Source organism: Neodiprion virginianus, chromosome 2 (genome assembly GCF_021901495.1).
Source record: "Neodiprion virginianus isolate iyNeoVirg1 chromosome 2, iyNeoVirg1.1, whole genome shotgun sequence".
In the NCBI taxonomy this organism is placed as follows: Eukaryota; Metazoa; Arthropoda; class Insecta; order Hymenoptera; family Diprionidae; genus Neodiprion; species Neodiprion virginianus.
Genome location: NC_060878.1, coordinates 42,850,561 through 42,878,406, shown reverse-complemented (window position 1 = coordinate 42,878,406; position 27,846 = coordinate 42,850,561). Strand labels below are relative to the sequence as shown.

Below are 27,846 nucleotides of genomic sequence, written 5' to 3'. Positions count from 1 at the left end.
TCCCTGTGCCCCTCCGTGCCACACTTCCTGCAGGCGTTGGAGTTATCGGGCCCGAGGCACTGCGCCGCGTGGTGCCCGTACCCCTGGCACCGGTGGCACCGATCCACCACGACCCTCTCGCGAATCCGGCAAGCGGTCCACCCTATCTTAATCTTGGCTAGGGCCACCAGCTTCCGGGCGGTCCGCTCTGGCATCCTGCACAGCGCGGTCTGTGCTCCCCGGAAGCCCGGCCTCAGCCTTATCAATTCAACCACGGGGGCCTTCAGGGCCTCCGACAGGGCCGCCCTTACCTCCCCCTCCGTGGTTATTTCGTCCAGGTCTCTGACCTCGACGACCATGGACGGCTCCAGGGTCGAGACCTTCGCCTCTCCCCCCAGAACCCCCCTAACCGCCTCGCTCAGGGCCCGGGCACCACTACCGCCTTTCACTTCTAGGAGGACGTCACCCCCCCTAGTCTTCTTAACCGCCGTGATGTTGGCACCAGTCTCGTCCGGGTTCACGCCCCCCTTGATCTTTTTCAGCATGTCGGCGTAGTTGGTGCCGCTGGTTACCTTAACTAGTACAGCATCCGGGCGGACCGGCTTCCTCTTAGCCGCGCCCTTCGGTTGGCCCTTCGGCTGGGCCACCTCTGGCGTCTTCTGCGTTTGCTGAGTTTGCTGTTTTTGCTGTTTTTGCTGTTTTTGCTGCTGGGGGGCAGTAGTGGCGGGTTTGACCGGCCTCTTGGGGCGGCCTCTCCTCACCACCTCGCTCCAGGCTTCCTTACTCCCCTCCACTTTCTCTTTCTCCTCGGGGCGCGGCCGTTTTTCCGCCGCCCCCGTGGATGGGGAAATCTCCTTCCTCTTTGTCGCCACGTTTTGGGCAGTCGCCCGCAGTTGTTGCTGCGACCCTTGCCGAGGATCTCTCTCAGTCTGGGTGGCCTTGTCCTCTGCCACGCGTGGAGCCGTGGCCGCCGCCAGCTCCTCCTCCATTTTCTTCCAGGCCCTTTCGACCCGGCGGACGACAATAGCTGCCTTGGTGGTGTCCTCTTTCAGCGCCACATTAGTGTTTTTGTGCGCGAGGGCGAAGTCCTTCATGCCCTCAAGGAGGACAATCAGGGACTTCAGGCAATCCCTCCCGCTCACCTCAGCGGCGCCGCTGGTGGCGCTGGGGCAACTCATCGTCCTTGCCCCAGCTTTGGACGTGACCTTGGGGATCGCTCCCTTCGGTCCGGACACTACAGCCTTCGCCTCCCTCGTCGGTGCTTCTAGGTCGACGAGGACTAGCGGCGTCTGTATTGGCGCCGGCTCCCTCGTCTGCATCTCCACCCGGTTGGTCCGCATAGGCGGTGGTGGTGACCTGCGGAGGCTGGTCCTTCTCGCGAAGGGGTCAACCTCAAACACCTCGAACTCCATCTCATCGTTACTGTTTCTTGTTTTTGTTTTGTTAAGTTGATCCATATTAAAGTAGTTTAAGTCTTACGACGGTTCGGCCATCATGGCAGCTGCACCGCGGTGCAGCATCTATCCCCGCCGGAAAGAACCCTAACCCCGTACTCGCACGGAAGCTGCTTTCAGCTTGTCGGGTGGTCAGCCCTATCCATGCGATCCCCCCCTCCCCCCTTACCTCTTTAGGGTCTTCCGTCCGGGGGATTCCCCTGTCAGTCAATCCGAGACAGGGTAGGCCCCCATTCGGGTAAGACCTTGCCGGAAATACCCTACCAGCTTCGGGTATGAGGAAATACTGACCAGGTAATCCTCCATACATGCGCCCGAAACCCAAGATTCAACCCTCCGATTGGCTCCAGCCAGCTGCAAATAGCGGTTTTCCCACTTCAAACCTGCGGATTCCTAGAAGCCCACAGGAAAGGTACAGACATTTTTTGCAGCCCTGGTCGGCGGATTACTAGTCCGGCCTTGGCTAGTCTCGGAGGAATATCCTCAGAGGTCTCGACCACATCCGATTCATTCGCTTCCCATTCATTCCTCGCCATTCCCTCACCCAACCTCGAGAGGCTGGGCCGGTTGTGCTTAGTGGTAGTCGCTCATCTAGTCTCGCCTTTGCCCAGGAGCTTTGGGGCCCTGGTCATTAGGTCCTCTAGATTCATTGCGACCGCCAAGCCCCCACACCACGACAAGGTGACAACCGACGTAGGGGAACCTAACCTAACCTAACCTAACCTTTTTTTTTTTTTTTTTTTTTTTTTTTTTTTTTTTTTTTTGTTCAGCGGCGAAGGGGAAATCTTCAAAAGACATCCGGTTGTTCATGGATGTCGTCGGATAGTGCCGGATTTTTACCGGCTAAAACCCCTCCGCCGCTCATCACCCAGGACGAGGCGGAACCGCTTTCGCATTACTTCACCTCGTCCCTGTGGCCGGCCTGTTCTCCTGGCCTCTCCCTTTCTCTCGCAACGCGGCATCGCCTTCTCGGTCTGCTTGCCGCTCCACGTGTCACTGCCTGATAGTTTTTGTTGGCAAGCCTTTTCACTTATTCTAAGAAAAAAAAACTACACACTACCGCACCATCTGGTGTCCTTATGCTAGCTTATGTTCACTCCTGTCTTACCGGCTGTTGCAGTTTAGTCAGTTTGTTAAACAGTCAGGTCACTAGTTCTTATCGATCTAATTCACTTACACTAATTCATCTGTTCGTGGGGGGGTGTCTTCGCGCACCTTGTCTTGTACACCCCCTCCATCCGTCAGCTTTCACCTCACTGTTTCCGCACCGCACTAGCATGCTTTGCGCGGTGCGGATGTGGTGTCCTCTTTTCGCGGCCACGCCGGTTTTTGTCGCTTCCACCGTCACCCTCCAGTTTGACTTGGTGACCCCGGTCTCCACGGTGGTGCGGTAGTGCGGGAACATGCGCTTGTGCTCCGCCAAGCTGCTACACTGGCAGCTGGCGGTGAACACTGTCCCGTCCAGCACCACCGCGTCCCGCCAGGGGGGGTGCATTTTCAGCGGGCTGGTCGAGTTGACCAGCTGCTGGACCCCCCCATGTCGTCTCTTGAAGTAGAGGATGACCCGGTTATTACCTAGGTAATTCACGTCACCGTAGGTCATCCGGACCATCGCTCCCTCCTCTGCTGGCCTGGTAGCCGGAGGCCGGGGCTCCCCTCGTCTGATCTGTTTGGCCGCATGTTCGTGAGCAAGGCTTTCAACCCTTGCCCACTCTGTCGCGATGGCCCCGCTCGCCGAAGAGGTTGCACTGCCCACTTCGTGTAGGTAGCCGCTGCTGAGGAAGCATACCGAGTGTGCGTATGGGATGTCGCACACACAACCATCCGCTCCCCCCCCAGTCAGCCTAGCCACCTGTCTAACCATCAGTCCGGGCACAGGTTCTCCCGCTTCTCCAGCTTGCCTCCTTGCTCTCTCCGCTGCTTCCTTTTCCCGGAGGACGTTGGTAATGTACCGGGCAGCCGCCTCCCATTTAGCGTGGCTCTGTAGCATGGCACGAGCCATCTCGCGTATATTGCCCACCCGGCCGACTATCTCTCTCATGTCACTCCTTTGGTCCTCCCAGGCCGGGCACCGGAACCAGGTATGTTCCGGGTCGTCGCACTCCGCCGTACAGTGATGGCACCGCGCGTCCTCCTCCTTGCCGATCCTCTTCAGGTACGACCCGAAGCAGCCGTGGCCGGTGAGTCCCTGAGTCAGATGGTAGGTCATATGGCCATGCCTCCTGTCCAGCCAGGGTCCCAGCGTTGGTATGGCTTGCCTGGTCCACCCGCCTTTCTCGCCATCCCGAACCTAACCTAACCTAACCTAACCTAACCTAACCTAACCTAACCTAACCTAACCTAACCTAACCTAACCTAACCTAACCTAACCTAACCTAACCCCATCCCCATATCCATTCCCATCCCTGTCCCCGTCGCCGTCCCCGTCGCCGTCCCCGTCGCCGTCGCCGTCGCCGTCCCCGTCGCCGTCGCCGTCGCCGTCGCCGTCCCCGTCGCCGTCGCCGTCCCCGTCGCCGTCGCCGTCGCCGTCCCTGTCGCCGTCCCCGTCGCCGTCCCCGTCGCCGTCGCCGTCCCCGTCGCCGTCGCCGTCCCCGTCGCCGTCGCCGTCGCCGTCGCCGTCGCCGTCCCCGTCGCCGTCGCCGTCGCCGTCCCCGTCGCCGTCCCCGTCGCCGTCGCCGTCGCCGTCCCCGTCGCCGTCCCCGTCGCCGTCGCCGTCGCCGTCCCCGTCGCCGTCGCCGTCGCCGTCCCCGTCGCCGTCGCCGTCGCCGTCCCCGTCGCCGTCGCCATCGCCGTCGCCGTCGCCGTCCCCGTCGCCGTCGCCGTCGCCGTCCCCGTCGCCGTCGCCGTCCCCGTCGCCGTCGCCGTCGCCGTCCCCGTCGCCGTCCCCGTCGCCGTCCCCGTCGCCGTCGCCGTCGCCGTCGCCGTCGCCGTCGCCGTCCCCGTCGCCGTCCCCGTCGCCGTCGCCGTCCCCGTCGCCGTCGCCATCCCCGTCGCCGTCCCCGTCACCGTCGCCGTCCTCGTCGCCGTCGCCGTCCCCGTCGCCGTCGCCGTCCCAGACCAGTCCCAGACCAGACCCAGACCAGTCCCAGACCAGTCCCAAACCAGTCCCAGACCAGTCCCAGACCAGACCCAGACCAGTCCCAGACCAGTCCCAGACCAGTCCCAGACCAGTCCCAGACCAGTCCCAGAACAGTCCCAGACCAGTTCCAGACCAGTCCCAGACCAGTCCCAGACCAGTCCCAGACCAGCACAGACCAGCACGGACCAGCACGGACCAGCACAGACCAGCACGGACCAGCACAGACCAGCACAGACCAGCACAGACCAGCACAGACCAGTCCCAGACCAGTCCCAGACCAGCGCCAGACCAGCGCCAGACCAGTCCCAGACCAGTCCCAGACCAGCGCCAGACCAGTCCCAGACCAGTCCCAGACCAGTCCCAGACCAGTCCCAGACCAGTCCCAGACCAGCACAGACCAGCACAGACCAGAACAGACCAGCACGGACCAGCGCACAGACCAGTACAGACCAGCACAGACCAGCACAGACCAGCACAGACCAGCACAGACCAGCACAGACCAGCACAGACCAGCACAGACCAGCACAGACCAGCACAGACCAGCACAGACCGGCACAGACCGGCACAGACCAGCACAGACCTGCACAGACCATCACAGACCAGCACAGACCAGCACAGACCAGCACAGACCAGCACAGACCAGAACAGACCAGCACGGACCAGCACGGACCAGCACGGACCAGCACAGACCCGCACAGACTAGCACAGACCAGCACAGACCAGCACAGACCAGCGCCAGACCAGTCCCAGACCAGTCCCAGACCAGCACAGACCAGCACAGACCAGCACAGACTAGCACAGACCAGCAAAGACCAGCACAGACCAGCACAGACCAGCACAGACCAGCACAGACCAGTCCCAGACCAGTCCCAGACCAGCGCCAGACCAGCGCCAGACCAGTCCCAGACCAGTCCCAGACCAGCACAGACCAGTCCCAGACCAGCACAGACCAGCACAGACCAGCACAGACCAGCACAGACCAGCACAGACCAGCACAGACCAGCACAGACCAGCACAGACCGGCACAGACCAGCACAGACCAGCACAGACCAGCACAGACCGGCACAGACCGGCACAGACCGGCACAGACCGGCACAGACCGGCACAGACCGGCACAGACCGGCACAGACCAGTCCCAGACCAGCGCCAGACCAGTCCGAGACCAGCACAGACCAGCACAGACCAGCACAGACCAGCACAGACCAGCACAGACCAGCACAGACCAGCACAGACCGGCACAGACCGGCACAGACCGGCACAGACCGGCACAGACCGGGACAGACCGGCACAGACCGGCACAGACCAGTCCCAGACCAGCGCCACACCAGTCCCAGACCAGCACAGACCAGCACAGACCAGCACAGACCAGCACAGACCAGCACAGACCAGCACAGACCAGCACAGACCAGCACAGACCAGCACAGACCAGCGCACAGACCAGCACAGACCAGCACAGACCAGCACAGACCAGCACAGACCAGCACAGACCAGCACAGACCAGCACAGACCAGCACAGACCGGCACAGATCAGCACAGACCAGCACAGACCAGCACAGACCAGCACAGACCAGCACAGACCAGCACAGACCATCACAGACCAGCACAGACCAGCACAGACCAGCACAGACCAGCACAGACCAGCACAGACCAGCACAGACCAGCACAGACCAGCACAGACCGGCACAGACCGGCACAGACCGGCACAGACCGGCACAGACCGGCACAGACCTGCACAGACCAGTCCCAGACCAGCGCCAGACCAGTCCCAGACCAGCACAGACCATCACAGACCAGCGCAGACCAGCACAGACCAGCACAGACCAGCACAGACCAGCACAGACCAGCACAGACCAGCACAGACCAGCACAGACCAGCACAGACCAGCACAGACCATCACAGACGAGCACAGACCAGCACAGACCAGCACAGACCAGCGCCAGACCAGCGCCAGACCAGCGCCAGACCAGACTAGACCAGACCAGACCAGCGCCAGACCAGCGACAGACCAGCGCCAGACCAGCACCAGACCAGACCAGACCAGACCAGACCAGACCAGCACCAGACCAGACCAGACCAGACCAGACCAGACCAGACCAGCACCAGACCAGACCAGACCAGACCAGACCTGGTGGCCACATTACGGAAATCTTACGTATCGTTGGCAATATGAATTCGAACCTTTACTATCTAAGGATACATATTTGGGCTAGTACAGATACGATCAATGATTCGATGATCAGGAATTTGGAAAGAGATGCAATAGGTTATAAATTGTCACAGCTAGAGATGCTCTCAACCAATTTTTGAAGGAAGCCATGACGGATAGCCTCACACAAAAATTCTCTTGGACTGGAAAGACTGTTTCAGATAAAGAGAATCTGCGACCGTTATTTAATACCTGTATCGGAAAGGTATTTTTTGGTGTGTATGACTCAGATTATCGTTATTGACTAATAATACGTTACCCTATATTCAATGCAAGGTTTCGATGATTGTTTACGCAGATGCCTTACGTGAGTGTCGAACAATACCACAGCCACATGATCGTACAGAATTTGCGAGACTGATGCAAGAGGCAATTCGGGGCGCAAAACAAAGATTGCGGGATGCAAAACGACGTGCTAATCGCTCTGTCCACGTGGAGGGTCGCAGACAAAAAATATATGGCTGAAATGGCTAATCGTTACGAGGTTGAACACCCAGGACAGTAACACTGCGGAATAAGAGGCCTGCAATTTGACTATTAAAGTTCCTACGCGTATTCAAGCATACGTACTTATGTACTTTGTTTGACTAAGAAATATTTTAGTACGTATAGCTGTGATGTTAGTTTTTATGTTTATGCTCAAGCACAGTATTTATAATTTTGACTGCAGCTGTGATATGCACCAGTGATACGTAACTATATGTGTTCCAAGGAAACATACCTATATCAACAAATGCGGCGGGTTTGTACTAACATAGCTATAAAATAGCTAAAAATTAGATACTGTATAAATTTTAGTCTTCTGACCTTTATATAAAGTATTTTTTATCTACTATTCTACTCATTTGATATGAGTTTATCAATACTATTATAAACTGTAGTTAATGATAATTTTAAGCTACAACGTATAAAAATGTAACAAAAGATGTATTTATATTAATAACTGTACAACGGTTTCAGGGTTTCTTCTAGTCTTGTTGTAGACATAGATCTGTAAGTCAGCGTTTTTCTTGTTCATTTTTGCTCGCTAGTAACTGTAACATATTTATAACTAATTATCTTTAAGTAACAGTAAAAAATATGCAAACTTATATTATACCTATATATGTATATGGGTGTAATATATCATATATTTTACTATAGCCGCATATCAATAATATAAAACATAAATATTATTATAATTATATAGTACAACAATTATAGTCAACCCTTATATGACCTGCCATGTTCTGTGGCTTTGAACCTTATATTTGAAATAAATGAGAAAATCTCACAATATATAGTTTTCTTTTTTTTTTATTGGCCAATGAGAACCTGTGCATTCTGCTCTTCGTGAATACCGGCAGACCCTTCGAGAATCATGCATGATCTGCAGCAAGCTTCTGTCGAAAGCACACATGCGCACGTCTTCCTACAACTGCGGAAACAGGCAGATAGTGGTCTGCCGCCAGAGCCATGCACGCGCCACGTGACGACCATAACGTGAACTTGCGACAGAATGCTACCTGGGTAATAGCCCATGAAAGCCAAAACGGAACGCAGTTCGCAGTTGACTGCGTGACGTCACGGCAGTACTGGAAGTATATTTCGGAATACGCCCTCAGTAGCCATCCCGGGCGGTGGGGTCATTAAGAGTCTGCTGTTACCTCCATTTACTGTTAATTACCAAATTGCTATTCATACTTCATGTGTACCTGACAAGTAAGACTTCAACTCGAGCTTGTGCGCGGAAAATAAATTTTTCGCGAGCTGTTCAAAAAGTCAGAATGCTCATCGTGAAAACCCTTTGGAGTGTTTGGAGTAGAACCTGCCCGGCGAGGTATCGTTTACTGGCATCGACGATAGAAAAGAAACCCACGCATTTTCGTGGTTTTTTTCACTTATTAGGTAAAGATGCAAGTGATAAAATGGAATGGAATCCTTTTGTCATGCAGCTTGGTTACAATTCGTTGAAGTGCATGCGTAAGCGATGCTTTATCGTGTCATCTCTCAATTTGGCCAAGACGAAGGACCGAGGAAAGGATAAGAAGAAACAGACTAAGGTAGAAGTAAACCTGAACGAACTGTCAGATGTGATCAATACAGAGAAACTGCTTACGCAATTCGAACATACCGTTAATAATTTAAAGGATAATTACTCCAAGAACTTGACACTGCGCTCTTCCGTTGGCTCGATTGAACAAATACCAATTCCGTGGGAGAGTAAGGAATACGAACTACAAGAATTATCACAAGTCGCGAGAAAACCCAAGACGTTGATAATTGATGTCTCTGCGTTCCCCCAAGTCATTCCCAATATCATACAAGCTTTAGCTAAAAGTGGAATGAATCTTAACCCCCAACAGGACGGAACCACGCTCTTTGTACCAATTCCAAAGTAAGTTTCATTGTTCAGCTCATGAGTTTGTTGTAGTTACTTACATAATCATTAGATCAAAAATGTGCGCAGATAGAAGTTATTTGATATATGCCAACCAGTATGTTTTGTTTCATCTGCATTGGCCATTCGTATTGAATATTTCATCATATTCCCATTCTCGTTCAGAATCACCAAGGAGCACAGAGAAAATTTGGCTAAAAATGCCAAGGCGATGTTCATTGGTTGTCGTAAAAGTATCAGGGATATCCAACTGGATTGCATCAAGTCAGTGAAAAACAAGAAATATATCTCTGAGGATCTTCAACGTAGTATACAGAATCAAGTTCAAGCTCTAGCGGATAAGTTTATCAATGAAGCGGAGGCGATACTTAAAATGAAACAAAAGGAATTGTCAGGAGATTTGGACTAGGAGTATACAATTCGTATATTGTCTAATGATTTCCTCACATTAGCCATTATTTATAATAATCCATCATGACAAACAAATCGTACAATCTGATAGATTTGTTATTTTTGCTATGAATACTCTGTGAGTAAAAAATAATCGTTGCGTGTAACCTGTATGAGCGGTTGGATTAAAACTACTTTGCTGTCAATTTCAGATTATCTTAAGACCGAAAAAGAATAAATCGGTATTGAATTAGGCTAAGGTTAGTAACGTTAGCGTAACTAAACATTGCGGAGGCTATTTTGTAATATTATCGTGACTTTGAAGTAGCTAAGTTTTCAAATTGTGAATTTATTTTGCCTTATACTATAATTTACTGAATTTCAGATATTCCTAAAATTCAAAATAACCGGGGTTTTCCGAAATGTGAATCTTTACAATAACTTGACTAACTTCAGCCTCACGGTATTGAATGTAATAATGAAATATATTTGTGTCTTCTCATCCCAGATCAACCAATGTGCAAAGATGGGCATAGGATAGATTGATTTGATTGTACTGTAATCGATAATACGATATTTAGAAATATTCACTCTCTATACAGATGTGTGCCATAAGAAGTTTCACTTCGAAAATCATTGTTCTCAAATGTCACATACCGCCGGTTCACTAATGCCATGGTCATTGAGAATTTCAAGCAGCAAGAAAACAGAAATGTTGAAAACAGAATCGTCAATAAGACGAAGTACTAATTATTTGGGAAGGTCGAAGTAAGCACTGTACTAGTGGCACTCTACAACGACCTCTATATTTTTTATCAATACATTTTGCTGTTTACACCTCTTCAGACAGGTTGACATGTTTTGATAGGTGTTCAATATCTTTCCTTACAATTAGTATTGGTCAGTGAATCAATTCTGAAGCCATTTTATCAACGCTCGTACCAGTTTTCAGACGACTAATTTTTATTTTCTCTCAGCTGGAAATCATGACTGTGATTTTTGATGGTCTATTAACTTCTCATGTCAGAGACAGAGTAGACACTTTGTTAAGATCCTTCTTTGCCTTGACATTCAACATTTATTCACCCAAAACATACAACTTTGTGAATTCTAAACTAAATCTGTCTGAGAGCTCTATGTAGCGGAAGTGGCTGTCAAATTATCATTTAGAAATTGGTTTACTGACTTATGATTAAGATTATTTAAAACTATAATTCTCGATGCCATTATTCGAGATGTTACCTTTTATTTTTGATCCGATCATAATTCGGATTGGGATAGTATGACAAATACCAGGGATAAATATGTCGACTATAGAGGCATAGCAGTTGCAAACTAAGACCAAATTTCAACTAATTATGATCACAGAAGTTTTTGGATTTACAAATCTTATCGTAATTGATCAGATTCAAAGTTTCTGTTGCATGTATGTTTGTAAATGTGATAAAAATCTTACTGCGATATCAGATTTTGCTTCATGTTTGAAATGAGTTGCATTAAATAGGTAATTATCTTTGTACACGCGATTACATATAATGGTAATGTAACAAATATCGAAAGATTACTGACTTGCAATTTTTCTATGGAAGTTGTCGCAATATCTTTCGTACAATCTACTGTTGTAACGCATCTTAATTGTATCCTAGACCTCAACCATATGATCAAATTACCATAGTCCTGAATACTTTTGCTTAGAAACACGTTCAACACGAGGTTTTTTTTCTGCTTCCACTAACGAACAACATGAACTTCAAGAGGCTGGAGATCTAAGATTGGCAAACGAACTTCTGTTCGTGTACCTTAATTTGTATAATAAAACGATGAATGTGCAATTGGCAGTGCAGACAATAAGCAGTGGAGTAGCAGATACGATAAACTTTTTTAAGAGTCAGCAGCAGTGTGAAATTCACAGGAAGTGAAGTTTAACTCTGTACATTAGAATATTTGACAAACATTTTGATGTGACAAATGCAAAAAAGTTGCATGGCGAGGGGTTCAAGATGCTCGCATGGTTGTGTACGTAATAAACATGGTGTTAAAAATTTCGTAGTTAGTTAGGAAGGACAGTGCGTTGGGTCTTCTTCCCAGTTGGAGCAACTGCCTATGTACCCTACAAGGTTTAATTATTGAAATATCATATTTTAATACGTGTGTTCTGATTTTCTCATCCTATAACGATCTATTTACTATCTATATCAACTTGTGTCAGACAGATATTTCCAATATTGTCATGGACATTACTATTAAATATTGATTGATATTTATATTTGTTTATTTATATTGTTAACCTTATAGTATGGATCTTTGAAGGAGCCTAGTGATCAGAATCCAAACTTGGAAATTCAAACCACCATTCGACACGTCAGCATTTGTTTTAAAATTCTAGAAATTTAAGTTGATATTTTTATTTCTTGTAAGGATCAATTGATTGAGAACTTGGATAGTGAATAATCTTAAGATAAGTTTGCATGTACGTTCTATATAATTTTATTTCGCAGGTAATATTTCATAGTCGAGATAGATCAGCTTCTCCCTTTCATGCATACAGTTTTCCTTTTATGCGATTCACTTGATACTTTTGTATTTAAGGGGTTTTGGGGTCGCTGATTACGAATCTGAAATCGAAATTTGAAGATTGAAAATGGCGGCTACAATATGTGCGGACAAATAAATACACATTTTTTTTTAAACTCCACAATTTATTGACGTGCTGTGTAAACATTGGCATTCGGATTTTCATAGTGGATTAGCAAAAATGCTTATTTTTGGGAAAAGGAAGAATATGATATCTTAATTTCGCGTTGAGTTTGAAATCTATTGCAAGTGTTTATTACTTTGAGTCATTGTAGCTGAGATAATAAATTATGGGTTTTATGTTAAAGCCAGTGTTGAAAGGTTATACCAAATGACAAATGTGAAAATTATATACGCTGCTTAATGCTTCATAGGTACGAGCATGGAGACTAGAGTACAGGAGTCCGATCTCTATTTCGGAGCATACGAAAAAATCGTCCTCGATGATTTGCCGTTTAGTAGTTTTAGATTTCATCAACAGCAGCGCATCCTTTCCACGATTGTTTCAGTGTGATTACCGTTTTCTTTTTATCAGGAAAGCGTACCAATGGAATTTTATTTAATCTTTGGTCTTTCGATTCATCATGCATTTCATTTTCACTAATATACTGTCACTACAGTCACATACATTCATCATACAATTATTTTCTTTTGTTAAATATTAATTTATCCATGTAATCTTCAGCAGCAGATTTCATTTTCCACACGCAAACGTCAAACTTTCGTGAATACTGTCTGCTAGATCGCCGCCATTATTGTCTACCTCATCCTCACCGACGCATGAGGCCCTCGGCGGATTTCCGTCGTACTAAGACCAAATAATCACAGTGACCGTAGGCCAGTCGGACCACGTCTAATTCTTACACCGTGGTCTCTGGGGCTTTGATTCTTGAAACTAGGATCCTAGATATCATGCGTGATATCGTCTGCAAAAGCATAGGATATGGCATAAGTTATTTGGGATCCTTGTTTCAAGAATCGAGGCTCTAGTTTTCTTCGATAAAACATATGGTCGTTCCGGTCGAATGTTACAGCGGGATCAGCTGTTCTGTTTCTTGTTACAACGGTCTAAGGGGGGGGATCCTTATAGCTTTCTAACCTATATTCTTGGCTAATCGATATCGCGTGATTACCTCACGGGCACCGACACGAACCGACCGTGATAATATTGTTTACTGTTAGGAACCTGAGCTTGCATTGTGTTATTTGGCGTTTGATCAGGAGCGGAAGACGATGCCGCAGGGCAGGAGAAAAGTGCCATTTAGTGGAAAGGCCAAGAAACTCCAGATGAAGGCGAAAAAACAACGGCAAACGCGAGTTCTGCTCGGTAAAACGTGTAACCGTAATATCATAGTATACAGGCCGGATTACAATTTTTGACAGGCTATGGTTTTCAATATTACGCGTGATTGCGATACATTTAATATCCCTTTAGTTGTCAAGGGATTGCCTTAGTAGATTTCGACATCGTTGTATATATCTCGAATTATCCAAGTCCACACATCTCTAACCCAGAAAAGGGTATAATAACTCCATTCCACAAGCAATTCTGCACAAAACCAATCTAACACATTTTTATTTAACATAACAAGAAAGAAATGGCATGATTTCTACGAAATCGCGATATTGAATCACATCAATGTCCAAATCGACTAGGACACGGATTTGACGAAAACGTAATTAGTAAATTTGTAGAATTCATGCCAATTCTTTATTTCTGCGTCAAATGAAGGTGGATTGGAGTGTTTTTGTGCGGGATTCTGTATGGAATAGAGCTGTTAGGCCTTTTTTCGCGTTTGAGGTGCGTGGACTTCGATATTTGAATATATATACTACAACATTGGGATCGCCCAGGGCATTCCCTTAATGGCAGAACAAGAGTCAGTTTTGCAATGGCAAAGCGTCATTTCGAAACTTACAATATATGCAGTTCTCTTGCTTTTAGACGATTTTTTGCAACTCTCCTCGCAGCAATGTACGTTCTTGCGCTCCACTTGCTCTTGTATTCGTCGTGTTGGTAGCATTTTCATTGTAGAGACGAGCTTATTGTAATATAAGAGCACACAATTTTGTTGAATTCAGACATATAGACAGTCATAGGCAGGGCGCGAATTTTTTAAATGTGTAAGGCAGAGAATAAGGCCAATAATAGAAGGTGATAAAATTTACCACAGGTTTCAATAATTGTGAACTCATTCATCATTAAAGATAGAATTCTTACCATTAATATGTAACTGGATATTTTCTATTTTAGTACCAATTCTGCCCCATCTCCTGTTATAACCTGGTATTCGATGTCAGAGCAAAAAATAGGCTTAATACACATAACACGTCAAAGTTTGATCCATTCATGTAGCCTCATCGCAGAATAGAATCGAGTTTGTAAGATAATGGAATATTATGTGTTCGTCACACTTACTGATAGGTTAATCTTTTATGCACAGATGTCGATGTCGAACAGGAGCAGCAGCAAGATGTGAAAGATTCTCAAAGTACGTTTGCAAAAGTTCAAAAACTGAATCAACAGCCGCGTGCTGGAAATTCCACTGGGAACAAGTATACTTTGCAATTTCTGCAAGAATCTAAGGAAGAGCTAATGAAAAGAAAAGAAGAGGCCAGACGCACGATTAATCCCATCCCTTTGTTGGCACAGGAAATCTCTGACAACTTTTTCCCACCTGAGATTGACATGCCAAAGAGACCGGAATGGGATTTCAATACCACTAAGGAAATACTCGAGGCTAGGGAACGTAAATACTTTGCCGTAAGATTTGATTATTGTTGCTGCAATCATATGGGTTAATTGTGATATTCATACAAGCAAAGTTTTTAAAGCATTTTTATTGTGCACAATTATCGATGCATGTATCAAGGGCCAGTTATGTCGAATCAACCGGCCACTGAATCTTACAGTTCAGAATATCATTGTCCGATCCATATGTTGTGGCATGTTTGAAGAAACGAACCAATGTTAATATTTTCAGTTTCTCCGACATCAGACTTTATGGTAATGACATTCATGACGAAAGTATCAGCCTAAATACCGAATGAATTTGAAGCATTGGACTATCCAGTCTTAAGGCAACATTATGTTGTTTCCAACTATGATATCCGTGACCCTCCCATTATTGTCCTTAGTATCTATAAAAAAAATATTTTGGTTGAAAACATTTGAATGTGATTAAATATTTCAAATGCAGAAATGTTATTGGACTTTCAATTAAAATGTAAATGTCACTATTTAGGTATATACATCGTCGATACTGATGTCAATTAATTCGACAATCAGTAGCATTCCTATGGGAATTGCTGACTAACACTGTAGATGAACAATTTTTTCCTATGGCTGATAGGTGTTTTCTTGCACGAATATGGACAGAAGGCTTTGCGTTTACACAGCACTACCTATCACTACCTATTGAACCGAGTTTCGGGATATTCAGGCTCTTGTACACATTGCTGTTTTAAAAGTCTCTACGATTCAAGAATCTAGTAAAGAAGATACAGATTGAAATTACAAGGGTCAGTGACCGGTCGAGTTCGAATCAAATGGCTCTTTGTTGCAGCATTTTAATTTTTCACTTTTTTTTTTTTTTTTGCCAAGGAAAACTCAGGCTATTAGTCAAGACAGATATTCACAACTCATACTTACTTTGACATCCTCGCCAGAAGATTTATAGTCCGTCTGTGCGCTCATGTAATATGCTGCATACTTACTGCAGGAATATCTGAAGAACATTGAGAAAGTAAATGGCCTGAGCTACTTTGAGTTGAATCTTGAGACATGGCGCCAGTTGTGGAGGGTGCTTGAGATGTCGGACATACTCCTTATCATAGTGGACATTCGATACCCCGTGCTAACGTTTCCACCTTACCTATACACTTATGTGACCAAGGATCTGGGAAAAAATATGATACTGGTGTTAAATAAAATAGATCTGGCACCTGCTGCATTAGTTGTGGCATGGCGGGAATATTTTAAGACACGCTACCCAAAGTTGCATGTGCTAATGTTCACATCATTCCCCACCTATAATTTGCGCGATCCAAACAGGGATGAAAAGGGTCTCAAGTCCCGTCGACTGAAAGGCAAATTAAAGATGGCTGCTGAAGGTGCTCAGAAGTTACTGGATACCTGTGAACAGATTGTTGGGGATGAGGTGGACTTGAGTTCTTGGCGTGACAAAATACGCGAGGAGATGGAGTCCGAACAAAGCCTTGATGAACTGAACCGGAATGAAAGCATTGTCAGACTTGATAAGCATGACACTGACTTCTACTGTCATGAGCGATATAAAAATGGCATACTGACAATAGGATGTATTGGCACACCAAATGTGGGGAAATCTTCTCTCATGAATGCTCTAATGGGTAATTTATTTCTTTGCTTTAGCAAAAACTTTGATGTTGATGAGATACGCCGACATGATTGTGTCCTAACATAAATATCATACGCATGTACGCTGTATCAATCTTTTTGCAATAATGACAGGTAGAAAGGTTGTCAGTGTGTCACGGACACCAGGACACACGAAACACTTCCAGACGATTTTCTTAACGACAACTGTTCGTCTGTGCGACTGTCCAGGATTGGTGTTTCCTTCTACAGTACCTAAACAATTACAAATCCTTATGGGATCATTTCCTATTGCGCAAGTAAAAGAACCCTATACGACAGTAAAATTTCTGGCCGAAAGGTTGGACCTTCCACGTGTTCTCAATATTCATCACCAAGAAGGCAACAGCACTTGGTCAGCGATGGATATATGTGATGGCTGGGCTGCCAAACGAAGTTACTTGACCGCTAGAACTGCGCGATTCGATTGTTATCGGTCTGCCAATTCTATATTACGAATGGCACTCGATGGAAAGATTTGCATCTACGCTTACCCAATAGGATGGTCAGTCGATAAAGGTATCTAAATATGTACCTTTGAATATTAAATCATTACGTTTTTGCTTCTCCGCAACAAAGCCTGTCTCTGTCGAAGATGGCATGGCCTTTGAAACGTAGCATTTATTAGATCTGGCATTGCACTATTTTCCCAATTTTGGCAAATTTCAGATAAATGGGAGAAACATCCTGACATTCAAATGGTCCAGTGGATTCAGGCGAGAGGGCAAGTAAATGATTGTACATCTAACACGACCATGGTATCTACGTCAGACGAAGAGGAAAGTTATGAACAAGTTTCCAGTGCAGAAGAAGGTTCCTCAGTGTCACTAGATGAGGAACACAAGCCAGACCAGATTTGCAACAGCCCAATTTCGCATACATCTTCTGAAGACGAATCCGATTTACCAATGGTGGCTAATAGGTTCACAGCATTAACGACAGCCAAGTAACGATGTCTTTTCTGACACCTTCCAAAATTTCTTATGTAATATTGTTTCGGGTGAAGTTTCACATTTACGATCTCCAATAACATTATATATACCAACACGTATAATAGAAACTATCATCTCGTAGACTATGCTTGGCAAGCGGAGTTTATAAAGTATTAAAACTATGTTATTCATCGATGGTCACCGGGCTGATATTGACAGGCAATGCAATGCTGGAATTAGGTTATTCGGTTATTGAATTATCATTTAAAAAATACCAAATACAATGTCAGATTTCTTGTTACTGTACCTATGTTGAACAATACCATTTAATTTTGTTACGTCATTGCGAGTTTCGTTCCGAGCCAACTCTGCAATATTTACGCCGCCAAAGCAGGGCCTCCTGTTGATTGTACACAGTAAGTTGATATTCCCGAGGTAAGTACCGAAAATTCTATACTGACCGTTCTGACGCTGATACTCAAGATTGTATAGTCAAATTTGTAATAATGATTGATTTTAATTCAATTCAAACCAGTGTATGCGGATTAAACTCTTGTCCATTAGCGTGGTAAATATACGGTAATCCGCGGTTGCGGGCGAAATAACTCATTTTTCCGGCCCCTTTGAAAACTTGTCATTTCGTGCATGCAAAGCAGACAAAAAACAGTACCGCGTTCAGGCTGATTCAGGAGCATTCGGAAGCGGGCGAACAGGGACTTTCCGCCCGGCTCTAGCGGACGTAATAGAATCAGATCGAAGCGAATACGGCCCTTCTTCGCATTACAAATACGTACTACCAGTTGGTGTCATGTCAATAATTATACTAAGAAATATATTTCATAAAACGTTAAACCATACATTTACTGCTTCGTTTTTTCTAGTGTATAGTTCAATAACTCAATGGTACTGACGTTTTTTTTTTTCTTTTTTGTTTTTTTCTCATCCTTTCGATATTTCGCATTTTCAAAAAGCGTCTGTTAAAAAGTATCGTGTGCACCACGGGCGGAACGCGATTTTATTCGTGTGTACGCCGCCCTCGCTTCCCTCGTGCGGCTAACTTCGCACTCCGTAAAATCGCCTCCTTTCCGCCCTTGATACTTAATGTACTATATTAAACACGTATTCAGATCAAATTACGTTTTTTGAGTAGGGTAAGTTGGGTTACATAACCTATTGTAAACATCTGGAGTGATATATAGTTACTCTCTAATGATATATTTTTCGACTTTACATAAACTAACAGAAAGTTTTGTCTACCCGTATTACTTGTTAGTAAAAATGTGTTATCTGATCATCAGACATAGGTACCCTTGATTTGATTGGATCAAGTTGTTGACTGAAGTTGTCATCAGAATTGCATAATTCTAACAATTGGTCCATTGTATGTAGGATATTTGTTATCTGTTCGAGTATTTTTTTTGTGTTACTGATAGTACAAGCAGGAAGAAGGATTATAAATTATGCACGCTAGTGAGTTGAGCTTGACTGGCGAGTGCATTATGATCCCATGAATTATTATACAACGCAAATTTGGGGCATACTCGAACGCTCATTATCAGTTACAGCAAGTATTATGATCAGCCGGATTCATTTTTTCAGGCTCAGCCTGTAAATTTTCCGCTGTATTCTCATGCTTGCGTTATCAGGAGTATAATCGTGGAATAAGAAATACATAAAAATTTTATGCGAAAATTACACTTCATTGACATATATAGCCTGTGATAGAACGTTATACTTTTGTCATTCGTCACGTACTTTATAATTCCTATTCTCTTGCGGCAGTTTGTTTATAATATTTTTAAATGAAACTGCGAGCAAGTCGCGATGCTCACGAATGTCTTGAAATGGGCACGAGTGCGATACGAATTAATTAAGCGCCTAAAATTTTTTTCACTGAATATCCAGGGATAGCGTAGAAAAAAAGGAGAACCAACAAAGCTACGGCAATGAGTACGAAAATTCGGAGTATTGCCCACTTGTAGTTGTGCCATACGATATACTTGATAGACTTAAGAGGATTCAGAAACCACATAAATGAAGCGTCCGGCCGACTGTAAATAACAATTTCTATATTAGCTAATCGTTGAAAAGAAGAATTGAGGTACGTTCGTTAAGATAGCACAACCACCTAAAAATATCGAAATGGCAACCATTACACGGGGATGTAATAAAGCTGAAGCTGACGTCCTTGTGATGTAACCACTATGGCAAATTGTTTTTAATAATTAAATATTTCGATGTTGAAAATAAAGTTTGTATTGTCTTTCTTTAGGTTTAATAAAATCGCTGAATATATATTTATAAACAACTTAATGCCTACATCCCTTATCTCAAATGATTAAACATTATTCGATTTGCGATATCAAAACTCTTATTCAACGCTGGAATTTCAATATTGTGACGGATTGTTTTGTTTATAATCTATATATGCATTGAATGAATTATCGACTGTTATAATTTAAAGAGTAAATCGTCAATTTCAATACATAGCATGTGCACGTTCAACTAAAAGACATACTCGTTCTCGGGATTGAATAAATAAATAAATCAGAGGTGTATAAATAAAATTGTAAAGATAAATCATAAAAAAAATCATTCATTCATCCATCCACTCATTCGCAGTATTTTAAAAGACACACCCGACACAAAATATATTCACGATAACATGTCTTGGTTTTCTTCCCATTCCAACGCGTGCAATTGCAAGACCATTCCGGTTGCTCAAGCCTCCGGCCCGGCCACCTGTGGTTCCTTAGGTTCGTCAAACTTTTGCTTTGTCGTTCGTTGTCGAAGTCAGTTTTGTAATGTTAAACACTTTTTTCACTTGACATTATTTGAATGGGAAAAAGGAAAAAGGAACCAAAACTACGAGACAATCTGCTCGTCGTTCGACGTCTTCTCGTTGAATCCTTCCCGCGATACCGCGAATCCCGTCCCCCACATCATCGTCGCCCCAAACGCCGCGTCTGGCTCATCACCGTACTACCTTGACTATATGACTCTCACAATAGTTTTCGAAAAAAATTAAGAACTTTTTTCTATGTTATTCGAGAGACAATACGAAAGCAAATATTACCGATCATGTAATTTGATTTCATTGTTATGTCAAATGTACATAGGCAAATGACTTCAGTATTATATTACGGCGTTATGTAAATATTATATAGCATTCGAATCATTTTGTGACATGAAATTAATGTCACTCAGTATGATGTCAGAAAGATGTATAATTTCGCATCGCACCTTAGTCACAAAGGATGTCTCTATTATTTCAAATTTGCGCAAAATTTCCTTACCTATCTATGACCTATTAATGATGTAATATTAAGGTCACGTGTTCACTGGGACATGATCAGTAGCAGCTAATTAGCGGCGAATTACAGTCTCATTTAAAATTTCTGACCATCAACCCTTCGCAGTTATTTCACGAGTGATTGTGCTCTTATTGTGAAGTTTACCAAATCATCGATGCTTGCGAAAATTCAACACGCGGCAAAATAAATTTTTCAACAGCTAATTAGCGGCTTATTTGCGGCTAATTTTAAAAACGGTACCATTTCGATGCTTATAAGTGGTTGTGCTAACTTATCGAACGTACTTAATTAACAATAAGATGAGAATTTTGAGGATGAAATCGCAATGGAAGGTCACTAGGTAACTCACTTTGGCTTGTCGAGAGGGTCCGGTTCGTTTCTTCCGTAACCGGTAGGATTTTTCTCAGCCTCTTCTTTTGTTAGTAAATGTATTTCAGCTTCAACTTTTCCCTGGAAAGAAAGACATAAAATGAATACAATCAAATTCTCGTTTACTTGCAAATTTTATCATTACCACGTTGTTTTGCACTTTGTATGCGTAGGCGCGCGCGCACGCGTGTGTGTATGTGTGTGCGTGTGATTGCTGCCTTACTTACCGTTAATTCCATGTCCTCACATTCCTTCTTCACGTAAAAAGGCCACCATCCTTTGATACGCTTCTGCTTGAATATATTGACCATCGGCACAGATCCATCCACTTTCAACATTTCCAAGGTGCACAGCTTACTGTTCTTCGCGCCCCGTGGAAATCGATTCAAGTCCAACGTGATTGCTCCAAGAAAATCATCAGCCGAGAAATGATCCGCATCCCACACCTGCGAAGTATCGATGAGGGGAAGAAAATGGAATTGAATGCACGATACGGCATAATCGATAGAATATACTACAATGATCTATCATTCAACCGGATCATTCCATAATGCCTATCAATTTGTCAGCACTTTTGCATCGACATACGACATTTAGCCAAATATAGCAATCTGTTTCTGGTCTGTGGCTACTTTGTTGTTCAAACTTAGATATTGTTGTCGAAGCTCTTGAGTGAAAAACGAGGGTTGTTGTACATTTAACGGGGTGTCCTGTTCGATTTCGACGCTAACGTATATATCTCCAAATATCGAAGTCCACACATATCTCAAACGCGAGAAACGACTCAACAGTCCCATCCTGTATGCAATTTCGAACAAAAACACTTCAACACGTTTTCATTTGAGGCAGAAATAAAGGAATGGTAGGGATTCTACGAATTTACTATCGCGATTACGCAACGGATAAAATCTTGAGTTCTATTCAATCGATTAACTTCAAATTTAGCATGGACCTTCAGTATACATATGTCTCTTTATAGCTCCTAATTGGAGCATTGCAAAATTATTATTATTAAAACGATTTAAAAAAAATTAAACACATTGAAAAAAACGGGGTGAATAATTAACTTTTCTTTCAGGCGGACGCTATTTTTTTAAACTTTTCTTTTCTTTCTTAGGTACCGGCTATAATGACATTCTTACTGATCAAGAAAATTGGTTTCATTTCTGTTTCAGACGAATGGGAGCACCGGAATCATGTCGACTGCAGGGCTTCCAGTGTGCAGCTAATTACACTATTTTTCCACTATTTTTCACACCTTGTACTATTTGCCTCTATTTTTAACCAATTGCCTTTAATTGCCTCTATTTACATGTCTCTGATAAAAAGAAAATAAAAATTTCGCTCCTCGCGTCAACGTGTCCCCCAAAATGCCAGGTTGCCTCTGTAAGTGACTGGTTCCATTTCAAGTAGCCCAGTATAGTCGAGATGAAAAATGGAAAGGACTTTTAAAAAATATACACGATTCTTTGGCAAATTTGAGGAGACCCATATTCTGACATTCGGCTCCAAAAAAATTCGTGAGGGTAAGATAGAAGAATAGAGAAACATTGAAACAATGAAAGGATTACAAAAGAATCGCGTCTAGAAAAAGGAAATTGAAACTAACCGCATTTTCACTGCAAGAGCCAGTCAGCATCAGTGGGTTGAAGGAGCAACGATTTGAACGAATTGTCGATGTGTGGGATGATTGAAACAGATGTCTGACCTTTTGAATAATTGTGTATAAGATATTCATATTCTGAGGATTATATAGTCTTATTTTCCAATGGATTTTCCATACTTTCCACATTCACTTATTTGCTCGTGTACCTACATGTATTACACAGAAAGAAACAACGTAGCGACATAATGAAAATAATTTACATATAGTAGAAAATATAAGCTACCTGAATACATAGAAACTTCGTGATATAGAAAAATTCACAACTCCTTTCAAAGAACTTACCCGCTAACGAAACAAAAACCGGCAAGAGAAAAGAAAATAATTCCTGAAAACCGTGGTTAAATTTTCTCCCATTATTCTACATTACATTGAATAGCTCCGGAAATTTTGGGTCGATCTTCGTTAATTTCACATTTTCTGAATAACGATAGAAATACTCACACTTTGAAAAGAAAAAAAAAATCACTCGAAGAAGAAAATGAATTTTTGGCGAAAAATGGTAATAGCCATGCAGAGAGATGAGAGTCTTTTTTAGAATATAATAACAATACGGATTTCTTCTAATTTGCCACAGTGTCATAAATTTTTTACAAGTTGTTTGAATTTTTCGTCCTTATCCTTGCTGGGCGATATCAGATGGAACCGCGGCCTATACTGCATTTCTGTCACCCCAATATATGCGAATCATTAAAAAACGGAGTCATGTTTGGTTCCAAATTCCATTGTTTTGGTAACTATTTTTTATGGCTGATGCCACTAATACAACTATATTTGGGCACTTTAGTCGCTGGAAGCCCTGAAACCGCTTCAACCCGTATTTTTCACGTCTGTGTATAATGTAGAGACATAACTTTTTTAATTTTCATTTTTTTTTTAAACAACAATATTTCTGTAAGTGCTTGGAACATCGATAAAGAGACGAAATTAATGGATGGTTAAAAAACGTTTTTTTGTTTTTTTTATCTTCCGTCAAGCTCAAAAAAACACTGGAAATTGCGGCCTCGAGACTACTATACCCCCTCAAGGGGCCCTGGGTATTATTAATTTTTATTCAATCCGCGACCAAATCAGTAGCACAAGTCTTACCTGTAATTCCAATCGTGCCGGTATTTTACATTCCGTTTCGTCCCAACTGAACAAACTCTCCTTTCGGTTGATGACAATCTTTTCCTCGGCTACAAGGTAGTCAAATGGAAATATCAACCGCCAGTTAAAATTGCCCTCGCCGGTTAACGATCTATAATGAATATCTGTGCACTGGCAATCTTCTGGCCCTTTCAGCCATCTATTCGTGAGGTGGAGAAATTTACAGTGCCACGTCGCATACACGAATAATAAAATATGATATAATGACAATAAAAAGAATGGTTACGGACCCCTTAACATAAATGTCGCTCATTTTTTCACCGGTAAAAAACGCGTCGTCCTCCAAGACGACGTCGTCCGTATTCCAGATAATAATTCTCAGCTCATAACTTTTTGGTTTCCTTGGGGAAATGTCCAACGGTGGGCCAGGCAGAGGCATGTCCATCGGAAATAGATCCACCCACATCTCGAGCTTACCCTGCTCAATGCCAGGTTTGTCAGGATTGTACAACGGGCGTGTTTCTACGTGCTCCGGTACCAACGTAGTACCTAGTCGAGGAAACGAGCTCCACTGATGTAGGACTGCCAAGGCGAGATGTTCCTCCATGCCTACAAACATATAGGCTCACATACACGGACCCGGAACATTCAACTGCAGTGGTCATTATTTGTTAGAGCGAGAGTAATTGTATGCTCATAAGCGCATAAGCTTGTATGCTGGTATGCTCACCTTTTGTATGGACATAATTCTCCATTTCGTCAGGAGACAGCGTGAAATTTTTACGTCCGATTGTTACTCGTCCGTGGGTGTAAGATGGACCGTCCAATTTCCCATCTTTGCAGAGCTTCGACAGTATTTGCGTTGGTTTAAGAGCGTCTCGCCACTTGTTGTAACCGGAGCTTAAGGCGAAATATTTTATCTTGACGTAATTTGCAAAATGGATGTAATTTATTAATACATATATATCTATATTAGGGCGTGACTATGACTCAATGTTTATATGCGAATATCTCTTAATTGGTTGGTTAGGAAAATTTTATATCGGTGCTTTATTATAGAGCGTGAAATTTTCTACAAGAATCTGTATTTAGATAGGTTATAAGTCAAGCCGTTTACGTATAGAAAAATTTCGATAATATTCCGATATTCCTTACTTGATTCTCCTTCTTTTATACTTAAAATTTTTCAAACATAAGATTTTTTTACTCAATTATTTAAATGGAAAATGGAAAAAAAATGCAATAGGCATCTCTGAATATCAGTATTAAGAACTCATATTTGGATGAGATATACTATGTATTTGGGATGCTCTACGGAAGTTTTGATGCACGTTTGAGATAAAAAGTGTTTTTTTTTTCCTTGGCACACCCTAATCTACTTATGTATATATATTCATTTTGTTTCCGCGGAATTAAATCCGTATAACAAGTACTGTAAGTTTAAACCAGTCATATCAGCTGACTGACAGTACACGTTGTAGCCGGCAGAATACGGAATGTGACAGACGTCTAAAAGATGTCTTTAGGTGGTGTTACCTCCAAGATATTTTAATGCATATTTGCACATGCTGCTTCCTATGTCTATCGCTCGATCATGACTGGGCATGTTTGAGATTATGTTTTTTAACAAATAAGGGTGTTTCAGTAATATAAATAAACATCCCGTTTCACATTTATCATTCTTATACTCTTACAATGAAATAAAATCTTTTTGCAGAGTTCTGGTTGAAATGTTACCTTGCCGCAGCATTGAAAAATTTCGTTGCCTGACCGCGCGTATTTGCACGATCGGTTACCTTTCTGAACTTGTTCATATGCAATGGAAAATATCAGTTGTATGTTTGAAGAAGCCATGCACAACGTGAAGAAATTGGCTTTTTTGATCCAACTCCGCAAAGTTTCGCGAAGCAAAGTTTCTAGTCGTCAAAGAGTTTCAAGGCATTATTCGAGACGTTGAGAAACAAATCAAAGGTTAATGTGCGATTAGGGGCATCTGAGCAGTTTGTGAATAAATTTGTGATACGAGACCTATCTCCATCGCGGGTACCCAATTAAATTACAACTAATTCGTAATAATTTAACATCGAAAAACGGGATTCATACGAATTCAAAGGAACTGGTACTACGACCGAGTGATTTTTTCTATCCAAAGCAATCTGAAAATAATTGACCCAAAATTATTTTCTTTTCATTCTAATCCCATTCATCAAAGGCAAATATATTTTGGTTGGTGGGTGAAAAATCGAGAAAGCCGCGATACGTGCGACTCTGGCGGCCCGAATATAGGTATGTAGTTGCGTCAGCGATGCCAGTACACCGGTCGTTGTTCCGTCTCGCATTCTGCATATCTATGTGAACATTATCAAGTAATTGGAGAAAATCGGAAATGAGAGAAAATGTAGAGTAAAGTATGCGTAAGTGTTTGAAATCAGCTCAGAAGTTGCAGGACACATTTGGTTAGGTGCGGTGTCTTTTTCATTTCTGTCATCGTTTCGAATATATTAATGTGCTGGAAATGTGTTGAGTGAATTGCTTACCTGTGAACATTTCTGCAAATGATGTTTGTTATTTCAAAGAATGCTCGAGTAAAAAGGAACACCATCATCTTATCCGTTCATCATGATACGTACGGTTGTTATTTTCACGTAGTTGCCGATATTTTACCACACTTATACCTAGAACTCACTCGTCGTATTTCCTTGCTAGTCCGCACGTAGCACGATGCCTGCTGTAGAACCGATTTTCCAAGTCAATCTTAGTCTCCCCGATTAGATCATCTGATCCAACCAGATCCCAGTCCAATATCTGTACCGTGAGAAGTGAGTCCTGCGGAAAGGTAGCTTCAATTTCGAAACACCTGTCCGAATGAGAATTTTATGATGATATGAAACCGAAATAAAAATCGCCTTCATCCTCTCGGATAACGGCCATGAAATAATGACTGTTTCTTTTGTTTTATATCGGATCGATTATAGTCAGACCTACTTTCCGAATACTGGGTTCAATTGCTTTGATACGTAGCTATCCTTGTTGCTGATGCTCTTGCCGCCAAGCTGCAGAACAACGTAGGGATCGGCTTTGCCGTTCAAATCGCAGGGATGCAGGTCATTTGCTTTGACTATGTATACCCTGACCAGAACGTGTATAGGATCGTTCGAGGGCAATCCCTGAAAGAAGCCGTATTGCGGATCAAAACTCATCCCGGTATGATCCACGAGATCTTTTGGCAGTGGCCACTTATAAACCTTCAAAGCTCCTTTGAAGCTACCAACGATTCGTGACTCGTCCTCGGGTTCGTCACCCATCTTTTTACCTCTGTACAATTCAAAAGTGTGCAACCACTCCTTGAAATGTTCATACTCAGGCTGTGCTTCGAGTTCGTTAGGATAGATTTTCAACAATGCCGTTGTATCGCATACGTTCCGAGACATGTGCTTGGGGCTTAATTTTGAAGAAAGATGCGTCGTGTTTCCCGTGGGCCGCAAACCGAAAAGCTTCCTCGTCGAGTGAATACCTGGGCTCTTGTCACCTGTAGAATTAGTCGCGTTACCGCGAGATGCAAGGTCTTGGTCCAAATATGTCAGAAGTGTGCCGTTCTGCTGGTTCGGGAATAATGACTTTCCTTTCCGTAACATCTCTTTGTTCTCCTCAATCATTGCCTCGATTGACGCAAAATATTTGGTCCACCAATCCTGGCAGCCATTCTCGTCTTCAAGGGCCGTCAAATCACCTACGCCAATCGTAACGGTTATATGATATAATGGTACATGCCTATATACGAGCACGAGGCCTTTGCATTACTGCTATAGCATTCTTCGCGGTACACGGCAGAGTCAGACCGTGCAGATAAAACGTTGCTCCTTCTAGTCTGGGGTAGAGGATCACAAGTTTGGGGTAAAAGGTGCTGAATCATGTGTAGTAGCGTTGAAAATAATTAAACCTTCAACCGATGTTCTACTCCGTCACTAAAAGTTGAATCTAACCTAGACTGAAGTTTCGTTCATTCGGCTGTCGATTTGTT

The 27,846-nt window shown here is 43.6% G+C and overlaps 3 protein-coding genes and 3 long non-coding RNA genes across 11 annotated transcripts in view; 3 read left to right on the top strand and 3 right to left on the bottom strand.

Annotated features, from left to right (window-relative positions):
• The first annotated feature begins 6,791 nt into the window (after nt 1–6,791).
• On the top strand, nt 6,792–7,102 carry LOC124299161 (uncharacterized). The gene is made up of 2 exons (XR_006906952.1): nt 6,792–6,933; nt 7,017–7,102. It is a non-coding gene; the product is annotated as an uncharacterized LOC124299161 (long non-coding RNA).
• A 1,130-nt stretch (nt 7,103–8,232) lies between these two features.
• LOC124299159 (ribosome-recycling factor, mitochondrial) lies at nt 8,233–9,710 on the top strand. Its single transcript, XM_046752161.1, has 2 exons — nt 8,233–9,095; nt 9,264–9,710. Exons 1-2 carry the CDS (start codon nt 8,485–8,487, stop codon nt 9,505–9,507), a joined length of 855 nt encoding a protein of 284 aa, XP_046608117.1. The 5' UTR covers nt 8,233–8,484; the 3' UTR covers nt 9,508–9,710.
• On the bottom strand, nt 9,624–12,827 carry LOC124299160 (uncharacterized). Its single transcript, XR_006906951.1, has 2 exons — nt 11,270–12,827; nt 9,624–9,879 (listed from the first exon to the last, which is right to left on the bottom strand). It is a non-coding gene; the product is annotated as an uncharacterized LOC124299160 (long non-coding RNA).
• Nucleotides 12,828–12,885: 58 nt separating this feature from the next.
• LOC124299158 (guanine nucleotide-binding protein-like 1) lies at nt 12,886–17,733 on the top strand. Of its 4 annotated transcripts, none has more exons than XM_046752158.1 (6): nt 12,886–13,003; nt 13,284–13,389; nt 14,507–14,826; nt 15,785–16,433; nt 16,555–16,977; nt 17,128–17,733. In XM_046752158.1, the coding sequence occupies exons 2-6, from the start codon at nt 13,296–13,298 to the stop codon at nt 17,406–17,408; spliced, it is 1,767 nt and encodes a 588-aa protein (XP_046608114.1). In that variant the 5' UTR covers nt 12,886–13,003; nt 13,284–13,295; the 3' UTR covers nt 17,409–17,733. The 4 variants fall into 4 exon arrangements, with proteins under 4 accessions (XP_046608114.1, XP_046608113.1, XP_046608116.1 ...); XM_046752157.1 differs by having other exon boundaries at nt 13,284–13,404; XM_046752160.1 differs by lacking the exon at nt 12,886–13,003 and having other exon boundaries at nt 13,297–13,389; nt 14,507–14,554; nt 14,716–14,826.
• LOC124299162 (uncharacterized) lies at nt 14,747–15,790 on the bottom strand. Its single transcript, XR_006906953.1, has 2 exons — nt 15,316–15,790; nt 14,747–15,203 (listed from the first exon to the last, which is right to left on the bottom strand). It is a non-coding gene; the product is annotated as an uncharacterized LOC124299162 (long non-coding RNA).
• Nucleotides 17,734–18,995: 1,262 nt separating the features above from the next.
• Nucleotides 18,996–27,846, bottom strand: part of LOC124299157 (otoferlin) — a 36,085-nt gene continuing 27,234 nt past the window's right edge. For all 3 annotated transcript variants that reach the window (XM_046752153.1, XM_046752155.1, XM_046752154.1), the window contains 8 exons: nt 26,811–27,555; nt 26,512–26,682; nt 24,556–24,725; nt 24,116–24,434; nt 23,826–24,024; nt 21,301–21,519; nt 21,054–21,154; nt 18,996–19,441 (listed from right to left, as the gene is read on the bottom strand). In XM_046752153.1, coding sequence (XP_046608109.1) covers nt 19,261–19,441; nt 21,054–21,154; nt 21,301–21,519; nt 23,826–24,024; nt 24,116–24,434; nt 24,556–24,725; nt 26,512–26,682; nt 26,811–27,555 — 2,105 coding nt within the window. In that variant the 3' untranslated portion in view covers nt 18,996–19,260. The remainder of the gene's footprint in view (nt 19,442–21,053; nt 21,155–21,300; nt 21,520–23,825; nt 24,025–24,115; nt 24,435–24,555; nt 24,726–26,511; nt 26,683–26,810; nt 27,556–27,846) is intronic.

What these genes read in the sequence shown, in the direction of transcription:
- LOC124299158 (XM_046752157.1), top strand. Translation starts at nt 13,296, where the DNA reads ATGCCGCAGGGCAGGAGAAAAGTGCCATTTAGTGGAAAGGCCAAGAAA. An exon ending in GGGAACGTAAATACTTTGCC is followed by an intron (nt 14,827 to 15,784) that starts GTAAGATTTGAT and finishes TACTTACTGCAG; the next exon opens with GAATATCTGAAGAACATTGA. An exon ending in AGGATGGTCAGTCGATAAAG is followed by an intron (nt 16,978 to 17,127) that starts GTATCTAAATAT and finishes GGCAAATTTCAG; the next exon opens with ATAAATGGGAGAAACATCCT.
- LOC124299159 (XM_046752161.1), top strand. Translation starts at nt 8,485, where the DNA reads ATGCTCATCGTGAAAACCCTTTGGAGTGTTTGGAGTAGAACCTGCCCG. An exon ending in CTCTTTGTACCAATTCCAAA is followed by an intron (nt 9,096 to 9,263) that starts GTAAGTTTCATT and finishes ATTCTCGTTCAG; the next exon opens with AATCACCAAGGAGCACAGAG.